This window comes from Grammomys surdaster, unplaced genomic scaffold (assembly GCF_004785775.1).
Source record: "Grammomys surdaster isolate TR1022 unplaced genomic scaffold, NIH_TR_1.0 198, whole genome shotgun sequence".
In the NCBI taxonomy this organism is placed as follows: Eukaryota; Metazoa; Chordata; class Mammalia; order Rodentia; family Muridae; genus Grammomys; species Grammomys surdaster.
The window spans coordinates 8,486,374-8,504,865 of record NW_021604643.1 but is presented as its reverse complement, the minus strand read 5'-3'; the positions used below and the strand labels follow the sequence as shown (position 1 = coordinate 8,504,865).

General features: G+C 40.4%; 1 protein-coding gene, 1 long non-coding RNA gene and 1 other non-coding gene across 5 annotated transcripts; 1 reads left to right on the top strand and 2 right to left on the bottom strand.

Moving 5' to 3' along the window:
• Positions 1-4,234: 4,234 nt before the first annotated feature.
• Positions 4,235-15,718, bottom strand: LOC114623455 (membrane-spanning 4-domains subfamily A member 6D-like). 3 transcript variants are annotated; one of them, XM_028770126.1, is made up of 7 exons: positions 15,582-15,718; positions 13,880-14,042; positions 12,585-12,719; positions 10,415-10,471; positions 7,416-7,622; positions 5,948-6,049; positions 4,235-5,120 (listed from the first exon to the last, which is right to left on the bottom strand). In XM_028770126.1, exons 2-7 carry the CDS (start codon positions 14,024-14,026, stop codon positions 5,034-5,036), a joined length of 735 nt encoding a protein of 244 aa, XP_028625959.1. In that variant the 5' UTR covers positions 14,027-14,042; positions 15,582-15,718; the 3' UTR covers positions 4,235-5,033. The 3 variants fall into 3 exon arrangements, with proteins under 3 accessions (XP_028625959.1, XP_028625960.1, XP_028625961.1); XM_028770127.1 differs by lacking the exon at positions 10,415-10,471 and having other exon boundaries at positions 15,582-15,701; XM_028770128.1 differs by lacking the exon at positions 12,585-12,719 and having other exon boundaries at positions 15,582-15,701.
• On the top strand, positions 5,814-8,184 carry LOC114623456. The gene is made up of 2 exons (XR_003711767.1): positions 5,814-6,069; positions 8,087-8,184. It is a non-coding gene; the product is annotated as an uncharacterized LOC114623456 (long non-coding RNA).
• A 2,231-nt stretch (positions 15,719-17,949) lies between the features above and the next one.
• On the bottom strand, positions 17,950-18,078 carry LOC114623528. The gene has a single exon (XR_003711778.1). It is a non-coding gene; the product is annotated as a small nucleolar RNA SNORA17 (small nucleolar RNA).
• Between the last annotated feature and the right edge of the window lie 414 nt (positions 18,079-18,492).

Sequence of the window (18,492 nt, the reverse complement as noted above, 5' to 3'; positions counted from 1 at the left end):
AAAAAAAAGTTAAACAAAACCAAATTGCAAACTCACAACAAGGCTTTAGATATGGAACTTTCCACTCCTTACTTCCTCTGGTTTTCTTTACACTGACCTTCTCACAGCCCAGGCACTCTCACACTCTCCACACTAGGCTCCTTCTCAGAGCCAAGCAAAGACCGAGGAATAGGTAGGGTTGCTTCTTACCTTGGCATATTTTCATAGTGCAGTTACAGCACTTAATGTCCTGTCTGGTATGTAGACTCTGTACAGTCCTCAAGAAGACTGACTTGCTCTGGTGTGGGTATGTGACAGAAACGTTACCATGAGTCCTTTTTGGCCATCTGCTTCCTACTATTTCATTCAACTTCACAGAAGAGCAACTATGAAAGTGCAAGCATAGTGCTCTATTTGTAAGACATCGATCTCTGCCCACTTCTTACATGCTAATGACTCTGTCTCAAACCACAGTGAACAGATAAGGGATTGATGGCAGACATACAGAATGGAGTGATAGTGAAAAATTGAATCCCCTCATTTGTACAAAAATGTATAGAATATAGAGCCATTGAGTCAATAAAATCAGAAAGACATAAGAACACAGTACGACATTTTTTTTTCTGATGTGTAGAAGTTAACAAACAAACTTAATGATATGAAAGTAGAAAGAAACTGGCAAGGAGCATGCAGCATCTCCAGGGAACAGCATATGAGTGCTTCACTGATGTATTCTACTGTGGCAAGGCCCATGGAGACCCCTGAGATTCTACTGTGGCAAAGCCCATGGACTCCCCTTCCATTTGCCAAGGGCCTGTAGTAAATTTGGTGGCCTCTATGCTTATTCCCTAGACTGTATGTATTACAAGCTCTCCTTTCTTTTCTCTATGTATGCTCATAGCAAAATTTAGTTTCATTTTGTCAGTCACAGACAAGGCCAGGATCACACAGGCTGAAAGCCTTGTGGACGATTCTGTTTTTGTTAATACTCTTTCAAGGGGTCAAACCCTCCTCTCCTCTTTTGGCCTGTATAGATCCTTCAGACATGACCATTAATCCTTGGTATTTGGGGACATGTAATTATGTCACTAGAGAAACTGATAAAGTCATACTGAATAAGCTTGTTCCAGTAGTAGAGAGTGGTGGTCTTTTTTGTATAACTGTTTTGATGAAAATATATCTGATCAACTGAGACTTTAAATGATAAAGCTGTGTGCAATCAAAAGACACTTAAAATGGGGAATATATGTCTGATCAACAGAGACTTAGAACATAGGGAAGCTATGTCTGATCAATAGAGACTTAAAAAATGGTTCTTGGAAAGTTGATATCAGGAATTGACAGGTGCATATCAGGAAAGGTGACTTAGTCCAATATACATATCTCTGTCTGCAATTTAGAAAGCATTAAGACAATGGGGTGCTATGTGGTGACTGGACTTCTACCCACAAATGATTAATTGTTTCACCGCATTTCCTGCCTAAAGAGGAAATTTCTGGTTCCCTTGAAGATTCAGTTGTATCGTGAGATATTTTTTCTAGAAACTGTAATATGAAAGGATGCCTTTGCTCAAACAGAAAAATGGAAGGATGTTTTGCTGAGAACAGACATTTTCTGAAGGCAGCCTGTAAAAGGGGTATGTGATGTTTTCCTAGAGCAGACACTTGAGAGAGAATGTGATGTTTGGAAAAGGTATAAATAGAACCCAGCAGACAATTGACAACGCTTTGTGCTATTGGTACCCCTTGCCACTCTGTGCTGGTCATCAGTTGTTGTGACTTCATAGAGAGAAACGCCACCAAAGAACTTTTGGTGGTGTTCTGAAGGCTTCTTGCTGCTTCTTGGGCCAACTGGCAGAATGTCACATTTTCTTCTTGATTGAACTGCTGTTGCTAAGTCCTGAATGGTCTTTGTAAGTGGATGGAGCTACCCTGCTGATTCCTGTGAACTGAACTGCTAATGTCCTGACAATAGAGATTGGATTAGCTCGAAAGAACTATTTCTAAACAGGTCTGCATCTTCCTATGCCCTATTAAACCTTTCCTTTCTTCTACATCTTGTTGATGGTGGGCTAGAATGGAGGTTAAATCATGTAAGTACAGTTATTAAAGTAAGGTTTTGGAAAGTATAACCCACCAGCTATCAATTGGGTATATACTCATGTCTACAGGACATACCTTGCTACACATTTATTTTTGGCTTGCTAACATAGTGCTACATAGTGCAAAATAAGGTTAATGGGTAACTGACCCATTGGGAATGGGGAAGGAGGAAGAGAAACTACTGGGGGCTTTTGAAATGAGGGAAGTTTTTGAATGCTGATGTTATGATTTCTTTTAATAAAATATCCAATGATATTACTGCCCAGGGGAGCAGGATTGTGGTTGTATAAAGATGTCCAAGCCATTTGGGGCCACTTGCTTGAAAGTCAGTAGATGGTCAGAAAGCCCCTTCCCAGTCTCAGTACCTGAATCTTGCAGCTGGAGCTGTTATCCAGCAAGAAAGAATTAGAGACTAGGAAGGAGGATGGGAGGTAGAGGAGTGAAGGTAGAAGAGTGAATTGATATCATCTTATCAAGGTTTCTGCTGCTGCGATAAATATCATGACCAAAAGCAACTTGAAGAGGAAAGGGTTTGTTTTAGCTTACAGTTGTAGTCCATCCAGAAGTTAACTCAAGGAAGGCAATGGAAGCAGAAACTGAAGCACAGCTTTGGAGGAATGCTGCTTAGAGGCTTGTTCCCTGTTGTTTGCTCAATCTGCTTTCTTATGTACTATCCAGGAGTACCTGGCCAGGAGTGGCACTGTCCACCATGAGCCAGGCCCCTCTACATCAATTGTCAATCAAGAAAGTTCTCTACAGTCTTGCCTAAAGGCCAATCTAATAGAGATATTTTCTCAGTTGAGGTTTCGCTTCCCAGATAACTCTAGTTAGTGTTAATTTAACAACAACAACCATAATAACAAAAACCAAACAGCCAACCAACCAAACAAACAAAGTAACAAACAGGACAGACATAGACAACGTACTGTGTATGGGTATGTCACGGTAAATCTCTTTAACCTGTATAACATTTGCTAATGTTTAAAATAACAACTAAAAACTAAAATTCAAACTGATAGAAGAAAGACTGGATCAAAGCAAATATTGCCCTAGACAGGATTCTTCCTTGTTTCTAAGTTCCCCTGAATATGATGCCTACATCTCAGCTCTACTAATTCACAGGGTCAGCCCACTTCATTGTATCTCATGCCATTTAAATGCACAGTCCATGTTTATGTTATTCTGTGATTGTATAGAAAACTTACAATCATGTGATTTATGTCAGTTTTTTAAAAGCTTAACCAGGAAGCTTTTAACAGATATTGCATTGGCTTTTTTCTCAAACATAAAACTTTTTGATTCCCAAGTGTTCACATTTGGCAGTTATAAATTTTGACTCAAACATAGAAAATTCTAGATGTCATGAAGATCGGTAGGGCCTGAGGAGAGCAGGTCTATGGGCAATTGTCATCATGTGCTCGTGTGTGTGTTGTACCGCTCCACTGAACAGGACCTCTCTACATATGCTCTGTATCATGACTATGATGAGGTGGCACTTCACTTCTTTAACTTGACATAACATTGTAGTGTGCCAAACCTGCTCTTTGTCCACTTTATCATTTAGTGTTTGGGTGTAGTGTCTTTTTATAATAATAAATACAATGAATTTTTGGTGTTGATATTTCTGCATTCTCTTTCTATACCCTCAAGTATGATTAACCTTCAACTCAGCAAGTGAAACATTTAATTTATCAGAATAAAACTAGCTAGAGGGCCAATAAAGAAGATAAAATCACCAAGTGTAGTTCCTAGGTACTCTATCCTGAGGTTTCGACAATGGAGAAATTTCTTAAAGAAGAATCTCTCTCTCTCTCTCTCTCTCTCTCTCTCTCTCTCTCTCTCTCTCTCCTTCCCTACACTTCTCTTTCCCTTCCTCCCTTCTCTTCTCATACTTTCATACTTCTGCTCTCTTACCTACTCTTTCCCTGTTTCTTACATTTTGTGGGCGGAACAAATTAGACTTTATTCTATGCTGAGATAGAGTGAATTCCATGTACAGTACAATCTCAGGTTTACTCTTACTCCCACCTCTCATATTTGACTATGAATGGTCTGAAATTAAGACCATTATTCTGTTAACGCTGCTGATCCCAAAATCAAGTATCCCAACTGGTACCCAGACAGTGTTGCTAAATATTGAATGCTCATTCAGATTCAGTTTAATCCATACTTTAATTTATTATTTATGTTATTTCTTCCAGTTTTTTAGACAGTATTTACAATAGAAAAAGAAATAGAAGAAATGTGCACAAACATCAGGAAAAAGTTAAAATACAACAGTTCCTTTTTATTTTGAAATAAAAAAGTAGTAAATGTCTTAGTAAATGTTGAGTATTCTTGGTTAGATTTTCGTGAAACTTTTGGTTTCACTTAGGACGTAAGAAAGGTACTTCATCTTGACATGTCTATGTCAAGTGATATGCCATGTACTTAAATGCAAAAACAAAACTATACAAATAAAATATGGGTTTACATAAGACTTTCTGTGGAGGACAATATCTTGTATGCTCTTTGGGATTTCATAGCAGGTGACTTGTCTTCATGAACTTATGAATAAAATAGATGCCATAAAGTCCCATGCCACACAAACAGACTAAGATCTCAGGCACTAACTAGTCCCTGCTGCAGCCAAGTGGAAAGGATAAGAAGAAATGTTGCCTATTTGCTCCACTATGATCCTATGAAACATTCCTCTAGTTTTTTTTTTTTTGAGAAGCTATCTGGGGCTCTTTGACCACTACATAAATTGCAATTTACAGGTCTGTGCTTTTGCTGAAGCAATATCAAGAGCATTTTACTGAACCCAGCCAGTGAACATGCTTTCATGCTTGCTTATTAACCAACACACACATTTTAAGATATTAAGCATTGCTGTCACACAATTAATGGCTTTTAAAAATCGTGTTAAAGACTGATCTTCTGCTATATAGTTTCTACTTAATTTTTATGAGGTCAGTAGTTTCTCATATCAGGGTTGCAAAGTGACTCTGAAGATATACTGGATTTATTCTTTGAGTCCTGAGACAGGAAAAGCACATTCTACAAAAAAAAAGAAAATATATCAAGTGTCAGACTTTACTCAGATTTAACTGAATAAATGTGTAGCTATTTACCTCTACCTACAGATAAATAGGTACAGTTATAAATATAATTTCCTTTGAAGTTTTACATAGGCTTCATCTTTATTTAAAGATGAGACCAGTGCCCCATTAAGTTCCTAAAACTATTTCATGTTCATCATACAGTATTTATTCACAATAGACTTTTATTTATTCGTACTTTTATTTATTCACTATTTATTCATAATAGGACTTTGGCTGGTGAAAAGTTTTCAGTTGAGCTAAGCTCGGTGTGACTTGATTTAACAACATTTCTTTACTACTTTGAGATAAGGAAGATTTTTAAGATCTCAAAGAGGGCACATTCACATGTGCAACTAGCTATTGCAAAGTTAAGATAGTTAGAGGATAGTTACCCTTAGAGAAGTTTTCCCAATCAGAAGGGAGGCAGCTGTGTTCTAGTTTGAGTGAGCAGTATAGTCGGGATTCCCTGACTACAGGAAAACTCCATGTACTGCCGGGAGATACATTTAACTTCCTCAAATTTATGATTGGATTTTTTGGGAAAAAAAAAGAACTAAGATATATGTGATGTACAACTATTTCGTGTCCAGGTATCCTTCATCATGTCTACTTCTGTCTACTCTCTCCAATATCTACTGAGGACCCTCGCTATGAAAAAACAAACAAACCACATGGTGTATATTTCAAGATGGCTGATCATTCTGTCTGACATTCTTAGTGGCATTGACTAATATATCCCAGAGGAACACCAGGCAGGTTTCAAGAGGCCTCTAGCATACTCACTCCAGAAAAAGCAGAGCGACTCTGTTTCCACCGCAGCATGGCAATGAGGACAGCCAGACCAAGCTCCAACACGCTGCTGATCAACATCAGTGAAAAGACACCCTAAATTCAGGAGAAGAGAGGTCGGTGTGATTGAGCCAACTGAAGCCCTCATACCTGGGTGGGAGGTGACTATAGAGACGAAATTGTCCCCAACATCAGAGAAGGGAAATGGATCTTCCCAAACCCACAAATGGGCTAAGTTTGGTGTCTGGTCCCTTCATTCCTTGGAGGAAGTGGGTGAAGAGGACAAACAAAGTCAAAAGCCATTTTCTGCCACTTCTCATCTCTCCTGATTGTGGATCCTGACTATCCTGTTCATTGAATGAGGGAGCAGAGAAGGGTAGTGACCCCAGGACAGAGTCAACAGCTCCTGCTCTTGGCTCACTTCTGTTTAGTGTGGGGCTGTCTCTACTTTTCTAGTTTCGGTCTGATCTCTTATCACATCTCCTCTGCAAAGATTTTTGAGGGTTAATGAGGTAGGGTAGTGAGGTTCTGACTAGTGCAAATATTATTTTTATCATTGTGATTTTCATAACTAAGGAAGACTCCCTGGGCCTAGCTCCATAAGAAACTGAGAAAGCTTGGGTGGAGAACTGACTATCTATCTCATCCAGCTGTCTCTTGTTCATCTGACTTTTATGGTTACAGGACAACGAATGTGTTTCCGATAAGATGGAGGCCCTCACGTCACTGTCAGCTACTCTTCTCCATTTCCCTGTATTTCTTTTCTCATTTTACAAGCTCATCTCTTTGTGCTGTAATGAAAGCAGCAGTGAGCTCGCCCACACACAGGCTTGGTGCTCCTTGCTACTGTGATTACTGGAGAGAGTAGATGCCTTGACTTCCCCCAACCCCTGCATTTCCCACACTGTTTCTCAGCATGTGGCTGAGGTTTGCTCAGCTCACATTCATGCCTGAACCACACACATGCACCAAGGTTCATGCATTTCCTGATCATCTAGGTTTTGTTTTGTTTTTCTGGTATCTTCACTCACTACCCCATAAACTAAGACTCTTGGTTTGACAACCTCAACCTCTAAAACTGCAGTATCTTCTTCATTCTTAGGAAATATGGGGTGATCTTTATACTTTTATCATCTACGTAATTTGGTAATTTCCCTCAATATTTTGCTATTACTACATGACTCCCTCTGTGTAGAATTTTAACAATATGTTCATTCTTGCCTGTCTTCAATGGCTCTGGCTTTAACCTAAATACACAACAAGAATAAAAATAAAGAATGTCTATGAAAATGCCATGATGAAACCAGTTACTTTATATGTTAGTTTTAAAAACTAATAAATTAAAAATAGACACACACGCACACACAAAGAATGAACAGAGAGTTTTGAATCAGGGAACAGAAGAAATCAGCTGTCAAAAAACGTCTTTAAAACCTCGAATATTTCCTTTTGAAATACTTACGGTCAGAGCAGCTTTGGCTATGAAGCAGCTCTTGTTTGATGGCTCAGGACGAAAGAAACGATAATAATGTGGGGTTGTGGCTAGTTGTTGAGCTAGCTGACATTGCTGCAAGGCAGGCTCTAAAGCAGCCAGGCTGACAGAGAGGATAATGATGCCTGTAAGAGCATAGAGGACACTCAGGATGTTCAGGGCTAGGCTGCTGTGAACCTGGAATGACAACACACATCACATATGTCTCTTATTCGCTACATTATAATAGACCCAGCTGCTTATCTCTTTTAGGATCTAAAACTATAATAGCTTATTTCTCGGTGCCCTCTAGTGTCTACAAACATATAAACCCAGAAGGTAAATTATGAATGGATAAGTAGAATCTTCAGAGGCAGGAAGAAAATGTTTTTCTAACAGCTTCATCCATGACTGCAAGTAGCGTCCTGTGAGATAAGCCTGAAAATTTTCCAATAGAGTGTAGCCAAAGGTAAAAGTGCAGAACCTAAATTTTCCCTATCTACCAATACCTTCAATGATATAGTTTGAATCTGGCATGATTACTACTCCTAAAAAAATCATGTGATGAAAACCTAATTCCCAGGTGAATGCTAGTGTAAAGTGGTAGAACCATTAGCAAGTGTAGCCTGATTGAAAATTTGTCATACTTTGTTTCCCAACAGGTTCTGCCTCTCTAATGGTTCCAAAGGAACAGATTCATACAGCCATGCATGAGGACTTCTTAAAATGTGAGCCCAAATAAACTTTTCCTCTTTGTAAATTGATTAATCCCATGTGTTTGTTGCAGAAAAGTAAATCTGACTCATATTCTTAGAAACCTCCATGGAACTCTCAGGAACATAGGAGTGGCAGGTAAAGTAGTTAATCCTCCCACCACCTGGCACACTACTCTCTCAAAAGCACATACACCTGAAGATAAAGGTGAGGACATGAATTGTAGCATCAACCAGGCCCTGGGGTGTGTATAAGCATATGACTGGCTATGCTAAAGGTCAAGTGCAAAAGACTTTATGCTTTGTCAACACAGGACAAGAGATAATACAATATGAACACAAATAGTGAGAAGAAGAAGAAAACCAGTCAAGACTGGATGAATGTCAAGAAACACGACCAGATATCCCTAGACTTAGTGTTCTCAAGTAGTCAGTTCCTCAGTGACTTTCTGCTGTCACTCTGGATCTCATGCTACACCATTCACAATTTAGGGAGATAAATAAACTGATCTCAGAAGCAGCTTCCTTTCTTCCTTGGCTTATCAAATATAAGAATTGAGCTAAGACCTTTCTATGGGCTATAGTTATATGTATGAAAGTAACAGAGTATACCCAACTGTCATATACTAGATTATAATTTGGCCTGATAGGCCACTTTTCTTTTCAGGATTAAATACAGCACTTAGTTCTGATGCGTTGGAATACTAGCAAGTCGTACTCTTTAACTTCTTGACCAAATAGTCACAATTGGGATGCTGAAAGTGAGTCCTAACAAAAGTGTCATAATCCATGTGTTATAGATCAAATGTAGAAGAAAACTCCTCATGTGAACAACATCTAATCTGTTTTCTTAAGTTCTTCATTCAGTGGGTGAAATTATACAGCAAACTCACAACAGATGTACCTTTTCTATAAGCCTTTTTGTTCCACCACTGATAAATAAAATTTTAATACTTTTGTGGAAGACTTTTTGTTGTTTTGACAAAATGTCTCATGTGATCAGCTTGAGAGAATAATGAAATATTTTGGCTCATGCCATGGATCAGGCTACGATCATGGAGAGGTGTAGAGGAATTTTAATCCAGTAATATGACTGTTTTGGCAAGTGATCATATCCAAAGACCTAGCTCTGAGTAAATTGGCTGGAATGCAGACATGTCCTTAGTACACACCTTTAAAGGTAAAATTAATTTGTAGAGTGAAGCAGCATGTTTGAAAGTGATGACTAATTGAGAGGTAGACAAAGTGATGAATCAGAGAAAGATTTGACAGAAAGAGAGAAAGGATATGCCAAACTCTCATGAGAACAGCACAAGAAAGAAAATCTATTTAAGAGCAGTGGAGAGAGAGAGAGAGAGAGAGAGAGAGAGAGAGAGAGAGAGAGAGAGACAGAGAGAGAGACAGAGAGAGAGACAGAGAGAGAGACAGAGAGACAGAGAGAGACAGAGAGAGAGAGGGAGGGAAGGAGGGAGGGAGGGGAGGGGGGGCTGTGAGTGCAATGCGGTGGAGTTGAGTTTATTCATGAGTTCATGTAGTTCAGTGCAGGTCAGCAGAGACTGCTGAAGCCAGAGAATAAGGAGCCAAATTAGAACAAATTGCCAAAATTAGTTTGAGGCCAAGCAAAGCAATTCAGTTAGAAGCCAAATTGAATCAGTCAATTTGCAGAGGAATTTGAGCCAAAACAGCTGAGTGGAACTGGCCAGCCAGAGTTCAGAAAGAACTAGAAAAGGTGAGCTTATTCCGCAGTAAGCTTCCAAGATGACAATTACATCAGGTTAATAAAAGTTACATTTACAAAGAGGAGTTGGCAAAGCAGAAAAGATCACATGCCAGTGAAAGGCAAAGAGAAAAGGTTTTTATCCTTTTGATTCCTTTTAGACCATCTGAATTTTCAGCTTATAAATGGTCCCAGAGGTATGATTACTAATCTCCTAGGTATGCCCTAATGGAATGAAATTGATGATAATAGAGCCTGTTATTTATAGACAGCATCATAAGGAAGCAGATTTTTTGCATGAGATTCTTGGCCATTGATTGTTAATATCATATAGGCTTTTATTTTGGGCACTAGGGCAGGAAGAACACACACTGTACAGGGTTACAGAGAATTTAGAGTGAGTTTCTAAGTCTAAGACATAGCTATTCTAAAATTAGCTTCTAACTTTCAATATGGAGAAACTGGCTTGATGGTTTTTTTTTTTTTTTTGGGGGGGGGCTTGGAAGTGTTCTCACTAAGTTCCATTCCCATTAATGGTAGGTTATAGCTCTTGTACTCACCAAAGGCTTAGTCATCTTTTTCTCTGTGATAACAGACAGAATTCCAGAGATGACAAACTGCTCAGGGAAAAGAAAAACATTGTCAAGCCAGCATGCGAGAGTATAGAATGGCTGCATTGTTAGTATCTGGGGCCTATGAAGCACTCCAATAGGAAAAGCCCTGGTAAAAAACTGACCAGTGATTTAAGACACATGTAGGTGCATAGATTTTCCCCTTGCACATGTGATACCTAGAAAGTTTTGAGAAAAGACAAATACAAGCTTGAATCTATACCATTAAAATTAACAAGCACCCTAAAAGATAGCAAATGAGTTTTTTTTGGGAAAGAAAAATTTGGGAGGGTGAACTTTGAAGAAAAATACAAGATAATGGTTTAGAATGAAAAATACCAAGAAATTGCTGTTGTACCTCCATTAATAAAGGAATATCATTTACTCGGTGGCATACATTAAACCACCTTTAAATCTCTAAGCAAATCCAACTTGATCATGCTGAGTAATGTTTTTTATGTGCTGTCATACTCCTTGTGCTAGTATATTGATGAAGAATTTTGAAATTACATTTTTGAGAATTTCATCTGTAGTTTCCTTTTCTTGTAATGCCTTTGTTTGGCTTTAGTGTAAAAATAATACTAGCTCCCAAAATGGCTTCTGATGTGTATCCTTCCAATTTTTGTAAGACTTTGAAAATAAGATCTACTTGTTCCTTAAAGAAAAGCAGAATCCAATTTGTTAACTGCAGTGCAAGAGCTGAAATGAGCTCTTAGCTGGTGGCTCCAGACACCAGGTGAATGAAAACAAAAGGCAGGGGGCTGGATGGCATGAAGTCTTTCTTGCACACTGATCAGAAAGGCAAGCAAAATATGTTCTCAGACTCAGTAGACTTACAGAAGGTAAGTAATAGAACGTTTCTGATGATGAATTTTAAAATGCCAGGCCATCTGATGTTTCAGCCTCCAGAATTCATCAATATGCCCATACTCATAAGTGATTCCTTTTCTTGGTGATGTTGGGGGTTAAACCCAGCACCTTATACATACTACTCAAGTGTTCTGCTGTTGAGCTACTGCAGGAGCTCTAAGTGTGTGTTCTTAAAGTTAAACTAAAAGTAACTCAATGACTTTTCCCATGGGAACAATGCTGATTGACATGAGAAGACCACAGAATGGAGACGAAGAAAGCTTGAAGAATAAAAACAACAGCACAACTTCATGCAGAGAGTTATTTCAACAGTGAAACGGAGTTGAAAGTATGCATCTTTCACATGATCTAACAGAAAGGTGCCTCTCCTCTCTCATCACCTATTCATTCACCATCCTGGCCTCAATTAGATCTGCAAACATTCCACAAAAATGTTGACCAACAACTATCAAAGTCATCAAGTAGAGTCGCCATAAGGAAAACGTAAGATGTCTAGATACGGAATTCAGGAGAGGACCAAAAAGGGACAACAACTAAGGGTCCTGGACCCTGGGACAAAAGAAGAATATTCATGGACCATGGATGAAGTCAATGGATTGGCCTGACTAAAGCAGAAATCATTGACACAACAGAAAGGAAGGTTGAGCTATGGATGAATCAAAGAAAGAAATGTAAGTAGGGAAAAAATGTTACTGAGCTGTAGTAATCAGATGGGAAGCCACAGCGACAGGAAACCTTACTTGTGAGTGAAATTTGACCACATCAGTCTAGAGGAGAGCTGTCCTCTGAGAAAAGGACCTTCATTTCCTCCTGATCCAAGACAGGGAACAGTGTCAGAGGAATAGCCATTCTATCACCCTGAATGCCTACAACAAAGCCAGATCAAAAGAATGAAAGTTGTTCCTTCCTGCAGTGTGATCCACTACATGACCTTGTACAATACAGAAAGCTCTAGATCATTTGGATCCCACTTCCTAGACTTTTCCCTAAAGCCAGGAAGCCACTAAACTCATCATCGCTCAAGAGATGTCATGAAAGGGTGATATTAACAAGAAATGCTTATTTGAACTACATGAAAATATCTTCAGGATGATGTAACTGCTGTCCTTCTACACTAAGACCCTCTCTCATGACAGACAAATGAACAAGGTCTACTATTGACCTCCTTTTCACAGTAGACAGAAATGCAGCTAGGTGACAACTCCCTTCTCTCTCCTCCCCATCTTATTCCCCACAGAAGTCTACTTACAAACAAAGCTCCTATAAATGGGTAGCCAGATTTTAACAGGACTGAAAACACTGAGGTAAAATGTGGGACAGAGGGAACAGATGCCAAAATGATTCCCAGAGCCAACACCATCACAGCACACATGATCTGGATTGCCTGTTGAAAGAAGGGAGATGGCGATTAAGCCAGCAATGACAAGAAGGACCTCTCTACTTTTCCCATGGTGCCTATGCATTGACATCTTCTACAACATCCCAGTGAGCACACAGATATTGTGCAAGCTCTGCAGTCAGAGAGAAAATTCATTCTGGAGGGGATGTGGTTCTGCTAGAACCTCGGGTCTCTTTCAGTAATTTCTGTCATGCTCATGACCATTTCTGGCATCTTCTGGCTTGGGCTGAGCTTGAGTGCATAGTTAGCAAGTCTCCTGCTCCCTCTTGTGGGAAGAAGAAGAGGCATCTGACAGCCCTCCCACTGAGCACTAGAATGTGGAAACCTCACTCCACATCACTCAGATCCCACAGAACACCACATAGGGCTACCCTCTCTGGCCTGTTCCACAGCACCTTCAGTCCAGGTGTACAGTCTGGTGATCCCTTACCTCCATATTAAAAGGGAAATTTTATCTTCCTGATACCCTTCTTCACTTCACAGATTCACAACTGTTGTAATTTTGATTAAACAAATTTATAAACATTTTGTTACATGAGCTTCCAGAGGATTGTATGTATGCCCAAGACAAGACCATCAGTTCCACTAAGTTCTGGGACTGGGTAACACAAAGGCCCATGCAAATAGTGTTTCATACAGACAGCACTGACAAAACATCTCCATCTTTCCTCATAGCACAAAATATTTTCTTTCTCATCTCCCTGTACTCAAAAGTCCCTTTAGTATGTCCTGGATCAGCATGAAGAAGCAAATCAAAGGTCTTTTTGTATCATCTCTTCTCACTAAAGAGGAGAAGGATGTTCTACACTCAGCACATAGAATGGAGCTACAAATGTTTTCATAAAATACTTAGCAAGTACTCTCCAAAAATAAAAAAAAAAAATCAACAAAACCTCAGTGCCTGATGGAATAAGGTCATTGAATTACAGCCCAAGTATATTGAAACAGGGGAAATACTTGCCAATTTGTAGAACATCTTAGAGATTTAAGCAGCTTTCCAAGGGGCTTCCACTAGTCTACTGGCCACTCAGTGATCACTCTGTCAAAACTGAAGGCTTCCACCCCCAAATCTATCTCTGTTTCTAATATATAGAGCCTCACCCTCTGCCCTCCTCCCACCCCAGGGTGTTCTGAGTGGGATTTACCGCAATCACTTTGATCTCTGCCTTTAGATGTTTCTTCAGGCTGTCTTTCCTCTGGTGGGTAGGCTGGGGTTTGTCTGTTTGGGGAAAGCTGATTCCATTTGGTGAAATGACTGTGACGGTCTCATTGGTCACTACTTGTGTAATCATGATGGAGTTCTCACAGCTGGAAGAGAAAATGGACTCAGCTCTTACAAGGAACTGCACACCCAGCTTCCCACTCTCAAATCTGTAGGTGAGTACCTTACTGCGTTCTTGACTTATCCTCCAGGGGAAGAAACTAGAAGACTAAAGAAAATTTGAAAATCCAAACCTTGGATTCAGGAGGAATTTTTTCTGTTTGAGATAGAGTGTTGTTTTTAGACAATGAACATATTCAGAACATGACAACAACAACTCCCACTGAACCTAGTGTGCAGAGCCAAATGTTCACATAAAACTTGTAAACTGGAACTGTCAACTTGGCTCAGCGGACAAAGGCATTTGACTTCAAGCCTGAAGGCCTGAGTTCAATTTGCTGGACCCACAGAGCAGAAGGAGAGATCCATTGCAAGCTGTCTGTGACCTGCATATTTGCCTTAACACACATACACATGCATGCGTACACACATATACACACAAGTAACTTTACTAGAAAGATTTTCAAACTGCAGCACTCATTCCCTAGTTGCTATCATGTTCAAGCACACTGGCCCTTATTTTGATGAGTTTGATCCTCAAGTTATTCTACCAATCTTGAGATATAATTAAAATTCTCCAATTCACATTACATACTACCCTAACTACTGAGAACTATTTGTTCATTGTTTGTCTCATAGTATTGTTTTCAGCATCTGCCCCGCATATTTTATTGTATTTTAGGATCCTCACAGTAATTCTATTTCTTAGTAAAGTTATAATCAAAAATGAATTTCAGAGCCGGGCGGTGGTGGCACATGCCTTTAATCCCAGCACTTGGGAGGCAGAGGCAGGTGGATTTCTGAGTTCGAGGCCAGCCTGGTCTACAGTGAGTTCCAGGACAGCCAGAGCTATACAGAGAAACCCTGTCTCGAAAAACAAAAAAAAAAATGAATTTCAGAGGTAAATTTTGATTTAAGTGTGAAAATAACACATGGTTTTATAATGACATAGACTTGATGCTCAATACATATTTAAGATTTTCATTATTAAGCAATTGCTTAGACATAGTTGGGTGTGTGACCCCAGCTGTCTCTGACTCTGGCTTTTCTTCCTATTTTCCCATCTGCCAGAGACAGCCTATGTCTGAGTCTCTTCAGTATGGAGAAGCAGCTGAATGCAGTGTGAGATGTCCTGGAGTAGTAACCTGAGGTTCAAGGTCAGAACTGTGCCCTTGTTAGTTGGAAGGACCAAGTTGCCTGTGGAATTTGTTTCTGAGCTCAGTTTGCCTCTCCTTTCTCTTTTCCACTCTCAGCTCTTAGGCTGCCTAATTAGTGAATGGCCTAAAAGCCTTTTCAGGTACAAGAGCTCTCCTCTTGTTAGTCATGTGATCTTTGGACAGTGACCACCAAGACCATAGAATTAGAAACAGCCGGGACAGATATAAACCCAATACTCCTTCCATTTGCCCATATAGTTCTGAAGTGTCCCAATGTCTCCATTGTTTTTAAAAGCATCAGCAATTTCTTATAATGCAGTCCCAGAAATAGAGTGCTGTTCAGAGGGAAGCCTCTTCAGGGTTGCCTACCTGAGCCTGTGTGCCTTGTCACCCAGTCACTTCCAGCGGACCTCTCAGGAACCCTAAGAACCTTAACTCTGGGTTCTCTACAGTCTGATCCTTGCTTGGTTCCTTCTTGTGAACTTCTAACTGTCCCGAGCCCTTCCTTCTTCTGTGCTAACTGCACAGGAAGTAGTGCTTACAGTCTGTGGACATATGAATGTGCCTGCACTTCCTTTTACATAGACTTCCAGTAACCAGGAAAACGATCAGTTCTGGGAGACTGTGTGGGTTCCTTTCCCTTCCTATAAAATATCACCATGCCAGCACTGACATTTTTATCCTTGGGTTGCATTTTGTGTTCCTCTAATTATCCTAAATCTAAAATACACATTCAGTGGCAGAGCTGAACCTGCTGAGGATATCAGAGAAGCTTATTTCTGATGCTGATCCTCAGTGTGCATTATGCTTACATGTCTATTAGGTGCCAATGAATAGAGTGAACCGCCAAAATGTTATGAAAACTGACAAAAGTGTTCTTCCGAGCTGGTTTGCTTCTGCTAATGATAGCATTGCCTCCAGACCCTGACTGAGCATCAGTGGAGTTCTGCACATTCCATGTTGGTCCACGATGATATGAGTATCATAAAACTAAGCAAAAAAATCTGTTCTTCCCAAACTCATGAGTCATGAAACTGGTTGTGGCAGAGATGGAACAAGGAAGATGAATAGAGTTTGACATCAGATTCCCCAAGGCCACTGCTCAAGAGGAGTTAAGTAGAACGTCAGGAAGAGCAGCTATCCCAGCTCTGTAACTACTCCATGCTAGAGGAATCATGCATGGGTGATTAAAAACTAAGATCTATAGGTAAACAAATAGTATTCCACGTTTTCAAATGCTTTGATCAATGAACTTACAAAATATTTAATGATTTCTGAGAAATGCAAAAATATAGATCATTACGAGAATACACCTAAGTCTTTCTTTGGTAGCTAGTTAGCAGGAAACACCCCTCAATTAAAAAAAAGAGTGGGGGGGGGGACAAAAATAAACATGAACATCCAATGGTCTTATGACACTATTACTTTTTTTTAGCCTTTTATTGGTTCTTTGTGAATTTCATATCATGCAACACAATCCCACTTACTCCCCCCCCTTATACATGCCCTCCACCCTTGCAACCTCTCCCCAACAGAGAAAAAAGTTTCGTTGTGGAAGCTGTGGTGCGTCACAGTGTGTCCCACAGTATACCCTTTTGTCTACACTTCTTTGCTTGAAAATATTTGTTGCAATGACTCTTGGTCTGCTATGAGACTTCTGACTTCTGCTACTCTATCAATACTGAAATCTCACTGGGACTCCTCTCAGATATCCTGTTGCCCTCTGTCATGGAGATCCTATAGCTTTGGATCTGTAGGACCAGTCCCTTCACACACTCTAGCTATTCATCTTTGCTTCTCTATTTTCTCAAAGAAAATACACTATCATTCATTCTAAACCAGAATGGATAGGAGTGAGCCTGTGATAGAAAAACCTTGCAAGGGATAACTGGGGATGGGTGTGTGTGCAAGGAGTGTGCCCAAGATGACCAAAAGACTGGTATCATGGGGCCTGGACATAGAGCTAGCCTGAAATGACCATCATTCTGATGCCCCACTGGCATGGAGGTGTAAACTGTGGCTGAGATGATCCCTGCCTGGTGCCACTCCTGTGGTGCTCATACACTCAGACCCCTGGCTCCACCAAAAGGAGCAAGTAAGTGGAAGAGAAATTGAGGAGAAAGAGAAACAGAAGGATGTGGGCACAATGAAGAGAGGCAGAACTGTAGACTTGAGGGTAGTGAAGAACAGCCTGATGTGAATAGCTAGTGACGCCACTGGGGACCATGGTGAGTTCCTGGCTTGTGTTGCTGCCATGAACTACATCTGGGTCTGAGGCCCTATAGCAGCAGAAGTCTGTTACCAGCAAGGCCAAACAGATGTACCTGGTTTGGGCTGCTGCCTGGGGACATGTTGATGTCTGTCTGAGGGCTCATCTGGGCATCATGGGAGAGCTGGCTCTGGTGGGCTAACAGCAGGAAAGCTGACTCTGCCCCTAGCTAGCTCAAGTACTCAGGAGAGTAGGGCACACACTTGAGGAGTTCCAGGTGAGCATCCCTCAAGGATAGGAGAATAGGAGAGCTGGCCTTACCACACTTTCTATTGCATCAGTTATACAAAGCTAGGATCTTTAAAAAACAAAACAAAAAAAAAAAACAATTGAAAACCCCACATCTTTATTGTCTCTCAGCCTCTATGTGGGGTTCTTCTAGTTTCTGTCTTGCTCACCATCCTGGGAACCCATCCAGGCTTGCCTGGCATCGGACTGGTGGTTGTATTAGGCTCACTTTTTTCAAGAAATGTTAGGCTAGTAATCATTCAGGTTTTCAAACCTCAGAACACTGAGAGTAGACATAGCCTCTCTTCTCTCTGCCACCTACTGACACACAAGTGACACAGCAGAAACTATTATTTTATTGTTGGCTGTGACCCATGTCTGTCCTTGGATCCAAGAGTAATAAGGTTAATGAGCAGCTCTGGGGCTTACTAGCCATGGATCTCAATCTGGCACTGAAAGCCTGGGGCACTTCTGGATAGCTGCTAGTCTTTAGTCTATGTTGGAAGGCCAAAGAAGTTGGGTTCTGTTGGCAGCCAGTAATGGAAGCAGCAGCAATAACAGGGCAGATGTGCAAAATTATACCAGCAGGTGGCAGCACCTCTTTCTTGGACCCCTCTGTTTCTGGATTGCTGTGGGAAGATATTGCACACCTACAACCAGAGAGAGTATTCCCCACCCAGTTAATCCTCCTTTGAAATCCCCTTAAAGACTTCCCTCCAGTATCTCTCTTCATTGGTTCCAGATCTGATTAAGTTCACAAAAAAGAATAATCACCACATTGAT

Coding starts and splice junctions, on each gene's coding strand:
- LOC114623455 (XM_028770126.1), bottom strand. CDS start 14,026: ATGATTACACAAGTAGTGACCAATGAGACCGTCACAGTCATTTCACCA. Junction 12,720..13,879: donor CAGAGATCAAAGTGATTGCG/GTAAATCCCACT, acceptor TTCTTTCAACAG/GCAATCCAGATCATGTGTGC. Junction 6,050..7,415: donor TAGCCAAAGCTGCTCTGACC/GTAAGTATTTCA, acceptor TCCTGAATTTAG/GGTGTCTTTTCACTGATGTT.